The sequence below is a fragment of the Hibiscus syriacus genome, unplaced genomic scaffold (assembly GCF_006381635.1).
Source record: "Hibiscus syriacus cultivar Baekdansim isolate YM2019G1 unplaced genomic scaffold, ASM638163v2 tig00001478_pilon, whole genome shotgun sequence".
NCBI lineage: Eukaryota > Viridiplantae > Streptophyta > Magnoliopsida > Malvales > Malvaceae > Hibiscus > Hibiscus syriacus.
In genome coordinates this window covers 2,809,769-2,819,740 of record NW_024061874.1, presented here as the reverse complement: position 1 = coordinate 2,819,740, position 9,972 = coordinate 2,809,769, and the positions used below count along the sequence as shown (strand labels likewise).

Below are 9,972 nucleotides of genomic sequence, written 5' to 3'. Positions count from 1 at the left end.
TAATCTTTCAATCCAGACAACTTTATTTTAACTGCTTATTTCTTATTGATCATAGCTTTTATCAGCAATGATTGCTTTTGCTACTAACTCAAACATTTCTTCATCCTTTTTCTCAAGTGGCCTAGTTTTTAAATTGAGCTGGAAACTGTTCAATAATTAATTGGAAAAGTGAAAGAAAATAACAAATCACTCTTTTCTTGACAGCTAGTCATGTTCTTCCTTGTGTGAATGTTTGGCCCATTGTTGGCATTTCTCTGTGAATTTGGCTCAACGTACATTTGATAGTTTGTGTTGAATGTTACTTCTACCGGTATTAGGCTTTTCTTGCAGAAGATTTCAGCTCTGATATGAAACTTTAGAATTTTTGTAAAAGCTTAATATTTTATATTGTTGAAAACAGGTATTTAACAATTTCTTGCACAATGAGTATGGAGGACCTGGAACACTGCTGGTGGAGCCTTTCATGGATATGTTTGTAGCTTTGAAGGAGAAGCAATTACCCGGGGCACCTGTGGCTGCTCGAGCATCGCTGTTATGGGCCCAAATTTATGTCGATCATGATTGGAGGTTTTGGCACTCAAACTCTCCCAAATGATTTACTCCACATAATTCATAACATTTTTTTCACAATATCATCACATTGTAGTTTTAGTTACTGATCAAGTTTGGAGTTTGTATGAAGTAGTGAGTGAAAGACTGGAAATCCTAATTTCATTTCAGAATATTACAGTGTAGGATCCGAGGATCTTCTGAACTAAGAAGTATACATGTGTTTTTTATTTCTTGAAACTAATTTCAATTTGGGAGCTTTGATTCCAATTAGAAAATCTCGGTTATCACCTTCATTCAATTGGTGAATGTTCATTTCCCCCATTTTGGGGTCTTCATTAAACAAAAGAGGCAGTTCATTTCCATTCTCAAAACCTAATCTACACCTTCCAAATGAAACCTGAAAACAAATCAATATTAACTTGAAGCCTCTAAAACAAATCAATATTAACTTGCAGACTCTGAGATGCTCTGTAATGATGGCCGCCATGATTTTGACCTTATTGCAGCGGCGCTTGCAGGTTTTGTCCTTGAGCTTTGTCTTTCTTGCTTTAGTTCCTGCAAAATTTAAGACAAGCACCTTAAGTGTTTAGGATTGAATGAGCATGGAAGATGATAACTATTTCCAACTTTTTTACAATTTATAGGTAGTATTCTATTTCTAATCTGATAGCAGAAGAAAACTTTGTTGAACAATCTCATGATATCTTTTTCATATGATTATCATGCTTAAAGAAAGAAAGAAAAAGCTCACATATATATATATATTTCAATCACATTTTTTTTAATTTTCTTATTTATTTTAAATCTTCAGGTGTCATTTATGTTATTTTCCATATTATTTTAGCTTAAACCGAATAGGATCAATTGCATATAAGACCCTATAGTTTATGCGCATTTTGTATTTAAGTCATTGGTTTAATTCCAATTTTGTAAGTTTAATTTTACATTTATATGAATTTAATCATCATTCTAAAGTTAGTATATTTAGCTTAAATTAGTCACCACATTTAGATTTCTCTTAATTTAGTCCTTCTTTATGATTGTTTTCTTTAATTAGTTGTGTATATTTATTTTGCATGTTGATATGATTATATATAAGTACACGATTGATTTATTTAGGAGTCACATAACATCATTTTGCATAATTTGTATGTTACCTTCATGTTCATAACTTAACTTCTATCATATAATCGGGTTTAGGGTTCATTGCAAATATATTAATTAATCGACTTGGTATTGTTTATGAGATAAGTACTATTTAGGGTTTAGGGTTTATTATTTATGGTTTAGGGTTTAGGATATATGGTTTAAGGTTTAAGGTTTAGGGCTCAATGCAAATACATTAATTAAATTTGAGGGTAGTTGTATTATAGAATTTTTAATATATTTTTAAAATTTTATAATTATCAATAGTGTATTTTTAATATATTTTTAATAAGGTAATTTAAAAAATCTAAAATTATAATATAACATTTTTTCGACCTGCTCAAGAGCTTTTCGAGTCGAATATCGAGTAGCTCGTTTCGGCTCGTTAAGAACTCGAGTCGAGCTCGAGCTCAAGTCGAGTCTACTCGATCCGAGTATTTATCGAGCCTTGATCGAGTCGATCTCGAGTAGCTCGCGATCTTTCTCGTCTCATTTACAGCCCTACATACGTTTGAACATATGAGTAAATTAATGAATACATCATTTTGTTCAATTACTTTTATATATGAATTCAATTTATGTTTCGTTTTTTAAATTTGATTTTGTAATTGTTAAACCTTAATCATTATAAAATATTATTAATAATTGATAATTTCATATATAACAAAATATCAAACAAAAATATCAAACAAAATATCATTAACATACCTTCAATATTTCATTAACATCATAATAAATTGTCATTATCTAACATTTCATACTTTCATACATAAAAAATATTATCCAAAACTACAACACTCACTCATAAACCACCTTCAGCCTTCACAACTGATTGCATAAACCATCTGGGAGTTTCGATACCTATTGCATAAGATATCAAAAGCTATCTTGAACCTTTATCCACATAAAAAACAGCTAAGAAAAACATAATATATCATAGCAAAAATTCAAACAAATCTCACATTTCTTCTTCTCAATTGCTCTGATTTTTTTAGAACTCCAACTAAAAGCACCATTACACGACGAGTCATTGGTGGCTCATACCATTGGAAAAATGACACGGTTTGTGTCACCTATTATCTAATTATTGCAATAAAAAATCGCCTCCCATGGTTTTCGTCCGACAATGTTGTCTTCAACACTGCTAGAATTCCATACTTGCACATTGGAATAGGGTTTAACTCATACATTGATTCTACCTTCTTCATCGGTGATCCTTTTTCTCCTATTATAAAATTTGAGGGTTAGATATTTTGACTACAACAAGATCCAAATAAATATACATCCTTATTTTATTTTATTAATTGTAAATTCTATGTGGCATGTTTTATTATTAAAATAAGCCACGTGAGCACCCTGTTAGTGAAAAAATGATTGAGTGACAAAAAAATCAATGTATGGAGTTCAGTGAGTAAATTTGTAATTTACCCAATAATATTTCATAGTTGGCTACAATAAGAGAAACTTTGACATAGTTTAGTGACTAATTGTGTAATTTATTCTATATTATTTAGATTTACTTGATATTAATGAGTAGCATGAGCAAAATTTAAGACCTATATTTTAGATCAAATAAAATCAAACTTAAAAAATATGAATTTTTTGAATTTGGTTGTACCAAAAAACTAACCTTGTTAAATCTTAACGTTTTGTGCTTATTTTGAGGTAAAGTATTTTTTTCTTAATAATTACTAGGGAAGAACTTTACCAGTAATAGATATTGAATCTACCAGTTAGAGAAAAGAAAGGTGTTAACTGAGCTTTTAATCATCTTCTCTAGAGATTGTTGAGAGCTAAGTATTTTCTTGATAACAAAGCTTTATTTGAAATTCATGCCTATCCGAGCTAAAAATATTCAATGTTTTCCCAATCCTTGCGTTTGTTTTTAGTTTGAAAGGAAGTTGAACCATAAAAATATCAAAAACTAATTTAAATACACTAAGGTGGTTGGAAGGTGAGGAATAATTAATTATTGTGAACAATTCGATTAATTTTAGGGTAAACTATGCTAATGATTCCCTTTATTTTCTGTATGATAGACTTTGATCATCGATTTTTTTTAATTAAGTGCGCTTGATCCCTTACGTTATTGGTCCACCCGATTTAAGTTCCTCAGCCATTAATTTTCATTAACTCATCAATGGTAGTTTGAATTGGTAATTAAAAATAAAAAAAACAACGTGTCTTTGTTCAAACGTTGACTCGCCTCTTCTTCTTCTTCTTTAATTTCTTCAAACGTTGACTCACCTCATATGCCATTTTTGTTCACCTCCAAATTCTTCAACTTGTCCAAACTACACCGTCATATAACATCTTCAACCTCTTTATCATTAACAAATGGTATCCTCATAAACGAAGCTAGCTTCTCCCCCTAGTACTTCAAAATGTAGTCGAAGAACGACCCGAAGTAGAAAACGCCATTGATGAACAACTCGAATGTTTTCTCGAATGGGTACAAACCTTACACTAACAGGGAAATAACAAGATCTGTAATAACTTCGATTAGTCATCATTTTATTTGTGTATTAACAATTAAAAACCAAAAATGGAGAAAAAATAGCAACCACATCTATAAAGGACCAACCAGACGTTCAGAACCAGAGACCAGAAGTTATCCTTACATGAACTGGAAAAAATGTACATTGCGGTATCCCTTTTCTTCCAGTCACCAAAATGTACATTGCGGTATCCCTTTTCTTCCAGTCACCGAAGAACAGATTCGACAAAGCTTTGTTGTCTGCAAAGTGAAACGATAACCCATTTAGAATAATATTCATAGGATCCACAGACGTAAAAGGTAAATAATGAACAGTATGCTGCATGTAGCAAATCTGTCAAGAATTTTCAATATTGAATAATTGAGAACTAATAATCGATTTGACAAATGTGTTATAAGGATAGGTTAACGGGGACAAAGGATCAAGTTGCAAGCATGCGGATGAATTGTTTCGATGGTAATTTGTTGATGCATTGACTAATAAACTACGGAGAATGATCACATAATTGTAACTATTATTTAATGATTTTTCTCCATTGGAGTCGTCAACGTGAAAGGGATAGGGAGAGAGATGAAAGAGAAAAAATATAAAAGCAAGTGGACGAGCTGTTCAACAAGCTGAGAACGTCACAACATGGTTCGTACCCATTCGAGAAAACCTTCGAGTTGTTCATCAATGGCGTTTTTCACTTTGGGTCGTTCCTCTACTACGTTTTATAGTACTAAAATTAGAGTTTAAAACAGGGATTTAAATAGTGTTCACCGTCGCGTTTTCGGTCGCGTAGCGTTTATCGCGATTGCGGACATAACGGATGTCATCGCGGTCACTGCAAGAGTCGCGGTCGTGAATTTTTTTAAATTTCACACAATTTATCCTAAAACATAATAATTATATTTATAATGTTAATGAGTCATTTTTAATGACTTTTAGAATGCTTTCTAAATGAAAAATGCCATATAAATTAATAATATATATATCAACACTATAAGCAATAAAAACAACACATACCTTAGAAATGGGGTAGTAATAGTTTCACCAATTAGGATTAAATTAAATAAAAATTAAATTTTACATTTTAAAATAAAAATTAAATTTTACATTTTAAAATAAGGATTAAATTATAAATTTTTAAAGGTGAGAAGATAACAAATTAACATATTCTTTAAAAATATATCCTAGAAATTATTTAAAATAATTAAAAAAAGCTCTAATTCTCCCTTTTGTTGACACATATGACATATATATTTTAGTTTTCTATATTATTTTTTTGGTTTACTCTAAAAAATCTAACCGTGCTTTGGGTTTGGGGCAGTCTTCTCTTCAACCCCATCTTCCTTCTTCCACTTTTCTTATTCCTTTCTTTTCTCTGTTTTGCTTTCTTTTCTCTGTTTTGCATTTTCTATTTGATCTACATCTACTATTTCTATTTTTTTTCTTATATTCATAGCTTATCGTCTTACTGTTTTTTCTTCTTTTTTGTGTTTGATTTTTTCTAATTCTTCTGAACTTAGATCTAGGGATTTCTTACCTTGTGGTTTGGTCTTTGCCTTGGTGAATGGTGAGTCTTGCTTGCTCAATTGCTCTTTGTTTGGTTTTTAGTTTACAAAATTTTTTGTTTGGAACTTTGGATTTCTTTCTTTTGTACTAATTTTGCCGAATTTTTTGTTTTGTTTTTCTTTATTCTCAATTAGCTTTTGCTGCCATTTTTTACATGTTCTGTTTTTTTTTTCAAGTCATGGTTTAATAATGGGAATAGCGTCTCGTTATTGACGCTATTTACCGTTAAAAGCTAAATTACGGCCGCAACGGACTGCTATTGTCGTGATTCCGCTACCCACCGCAATTTTCTTGAATATCGGTTTCGGACGGCGGCGCTACCGCGAAATAGCGAACGCTATTGTGGTTGCGTTCCGCTATTTGAATCCCTGGTTTAAAATCCCCAATAAGGTTTTGTCTATCAAATAAGAAGAAATTAAAAGAAACCCCATTAAACATGTGGAGAAGATAGCTTCGTTTATGGGGAAACCATTTGTTAAAGATAAAGAGCTCGAAGATGTTATATGACGGTGTAGTTTGGAGAAGTTGAAGAATTTGGAGGTGAATAAAAATGGCGTATGAGATGAGCCAATGTTTGAAGAAATTACGGAAGAAGAAGAAGAAGAAGAAGAAGAAGAAGAGTTTGAACAAAAACACTTGTTTTTTTTAATTGCCAACTCAGACTTCCATTAACGGGTTAACAAAAGTTAACGATTGAGGGACTTAAATCGGACGGACCAATAACTTAAGTGACTAAACACACTTAATTAAAAAATCGGCGACCAAAGTCGGTCAGACCGAAAACAAAGGAAACTATTGGCATAGTATACCCTTAATTTTAATACACTCGTTCGATTTAAACTTTATATGTATAAATTATTAATAATATTAATTAAATTTTGTAAATAACAAAAAATGATAAAACAAAATTAAACAATCTAATATTAAAATAGGAATGAGCGTAGTAAATATAATAAAAGGGTCGATCCGCAAGGACTTAGAAATTCCTCATGTTGAATTGCATTGATTCTGATCCAGATAAAATGTAACAAAAGATAAAAAAAGGTTTGCTGTAGAACAATAATTAAGTAAAACTAAACAAATGAAAATAACAAATAATTAAACTAAAGAGTTGAAAACAAATATGATGGAAAATAGTCTTAAGCTTAGCTTTGACTCAATTCACTTTGATCATCGAAATGGATCTTACTTCGAGATTCATGCCGGTTATATTCTAAAAGGCTCAACCCTTGTAACTTTATATTCTCTTTGGTAAACCAATCTTCCCAAGTCAACCTCTGAAATTTGGTCCCTTAATGGACTAACTACGACTATCGTCACTAGAACAAATCATATTAAGTTTTAGAAAAGCCCGACTACCGCTAAGTGTGTTCTCAAGAAGTCAAATGTGCTACAGGTCAACCCTTCCTCTCACTTTAAATCAGAACAACATCCAGACTAACGTCGACTTTTTGATATGAAAGCGTTTTGAATTTTTAAAGGAAAGGCCAATTTCTAATCCTAATTTGCAGAAAACTAAGAATGCAACCCAAAGGATATTAAGTGCTTTTCAATTCTCACATTTAGAATTGAGTCATCGCTAGCTCTCGGCTAATGAGAAAATTAGCTAAGCATGATAGAAATCATACTTAGCATTATAGAAATCATACTTAGCATGATAGAAATCATACTTAGCATTTTTTTTGAAAACGCTAAAACCTTAAAGTAAAGAAAACAAAGGAAACATTTTATAAAACTGAAAATAAAGTAACAAAAGTAAAATCAAGATATTCAAGCTATACCCTAAGAGGGTATTTATAGGTTTCCAAAACCCTAAAGATAGCATAAAAATTTAAATGCAAATAATCCTAAATATTAAAAGATAATTCAAAGTGTTTTGAGTTCAAACTTAAAACTAGGATTCCTAAAGATCTCCTCAGATCGTGTTGACTAGGTTGTTTCCAGAATCTTCCCAATGCTGACTGAATCTTCTAGAAATTACCACGTCATACTGTATCATGCCATTTGTAGTGCCTATGTCTTTGACCGCAATCGAATAATAAAAAAAATACAGACATCAACTTTTTACTATTGATTCTGAAAAATAAATCTTTGCACGAAAATAATCAAAACATAACTGAATCAGTAGTGATAAATTGTTAACATGGAAGAATTAAGAAATAAATAGTGTCAATCTAGAACACTCGTCACACTCGTTTGATTTAAACTTTCTATATAAATTATTAATAAAATTAATTAAATTTTGTAAATAAAGAAAAATGATAAAACAAAATTAAGCAATTTAATATTAAAAATCCTGCATTAGCAGTTTGAGATCTTAAATCCTTTTCAACGCCGGCCATATATGAAAATGAATTTATTTGCGGGGTGGGGTTGGTTTTGGTATTAAAGAAATATGAAGAAATAAAATATATATCCAACGTTATAAATTCTTTCTATTTTAATGTATAATCCAAGCTTACCAAACATTGTGGGCTTTAGGTAATGGGCATTTTTTCCTTAATATTAAACCATTAATTTCTTTTTTCTTTTTGGATAATTTAAACCACTAATTTCGTCATTCTCTTGTTGTTAACAAACTTATTCGTAAAGAAGATTGAGGTGGTCGTTATTGGACAACTCTTTCCAAAGAATGTCGAAATATTTTATTTGACCATACTGAATAAAAAATTACATGGCAGAAGCATCCATGGTCATTGTTTCATGCGTGCGTATGGATATATATATAGCAGAGCTCAGAATGCTAAGGAAAACACAGCAGAAAACACTACACAGTAGATAAGTCTTTAGAGAAATTAAACAAGCAAAATGGCAGAAGCAAAGGCTCTTCGTATGAATGCAGCAGATCATGAAATTAGCTATGCTAATAATTCAGTTTTCCAAGTCAGTTATTACATGATTTCTGCTTTATATATCTTCTTTTTTCATTTTTAAAAAATATGACGCTAACCATTGTTTGTGCTTTCAGAAAGCAGTGATATCAAAGGTAACTCCAATTATCGAAGAATCCATCAGAGATATGTTGAAGGAAATGGGTCCAGCTTGTATAAAGGTGGCAGACTTGGGTTGCTCTTCAGGACGTAACACCTTCGAGACTATATCTCAAGTTATGAACACTATCCATGGGATATGCAAACGAGAAGAGTTGAAATTTCCAGAGTTTGAAGTGCTTCTAAATGATCTCCCAGACAATGACTTCAACTCTGTGTTTATGTCTGCTCCTGATTTCGTTGAGAGGCTGAAGAAAGAGAAAGGAGATATGGTCCAAGAAAGGTGTTTTATAGGAGTTGCTGGCTCTTTCTATGATAAACTCTTTCCAACCACAACCCTCCAGTTTGTCAATTCTTCCTATGCGCTCCATTGGCTCAAAAAGGTCTCTCACTTGACCAAAACCATTATCTCTTTTTCGGTCTAGTAAAGAATCTATTTAATCTCATTTAACTTTGGTCTTTGTCATTAGCTTCCAACTGGGCTAGAGAACAATAAAGGAAACGTATACATGGCAAGATCAAGTCCTCCCAATGTTTCCAAGCTTATGCCCACCAATTTCAAAAAGACTTCACAAATTTTCTAACCTTGCTCCAAATAAATCATACCCCAAGGCCGAATGGAGCTAACCACAAATTTCTAACCTTGCTCCAAATAAATCATACCCCAAGGCCGAATGGAGCTAACCTTTATCGCTAGGAAAATGCCGACCCTTCCAACGAAGACTATGGTTAGGAGTTTGTAGCTAAATCACTTCTTGATTTGGTTGCACAGCTGCCAATAGGCCATTTACTCTATTTCTATGATATTCGAATGCAATAAACTACTTAATTTAGAACTGCAGGGACTTGTAGAAGAGACAGATGTGGATTCATTCAACCTTCCTTTCTATACACCTTGCAAAGAAGTGGCTGAGATTGTCAAGAAAGAATGATCATTTGAAATTAACAATCTACAAGTTTTCGAAGTGGACGCGGATCTTATAAATACAGATGAATTGCTCCATAACAAAGACATTGGATTTAACATTTATACGCAAATGGGGAAAATATTTAAAATAAAATCAGAGTTGTTATAGAGCCAATGGTCAGCAATCATTTTAGAGATGCTATAATTGACAAGTTATTCACAAGGCTTGCTGCAAATGTGGAAGATGCTTTAATTAATTCAATGTTCGATAGGAGGATTAGCATTTTAGTTTTTTGACGAAGAAGTAATTAAAAGGGGAATT

The 9,972-nt window shown here is 31.8% G+C and overlaps 1 protein-coding gene across 1 annotated transcript; it reads left to right on the top strand.

Annotated features, from left to right (window-relative positions):
• The first annotated feature begins 8,561 nt into the window (after positions 1-8,561).
• On the top strand, positions 8,562-9,675 carry LOC120127925 (S-adenosyl-L-methionine:benzoic acid/salicylic acid carboxyl methyltransferase 3-like). The gene is made up of 4 exons (XM_039145740.1): positions 8,562-8,636; positions 8,722-9,126; positions 9,214-9,276; positions 9,586-9,675. The coding sequence occupies exons 1-4, from the start codon at positions 8,562-8,564 to the stop codon at positions 9,673-9,675; spliced, it is 633 nt and encodes a 210-aa protein (XP_039001671.1).
• Positions 9,676-9,972: the final 297 nt, after the last annotated feature.

Coding starts and splice junctions, on each gene's coding strand:
- LOC120127925 (XM_039145740.1), top strand. CDS start 8,562: ATGGCAGAAGCAAAGGCTCTTCGTATGAATGCAGCAGATCATGAAATT. Junction 8,637..8,721: donor CTAATAATTCAGTTTTCCAA/GTCAGTTATTAC, acceptor TTGTGCTTTCAG/AAAGCAGTGATATCAAAGGT. Junction 9,277..9,585: donor CAAGATCAAGTCCTCCCAAT/GTTTCCAAGCTT, acceptor TTAGAACTGCAG/GGACTTGTAGAAGAGACAGA.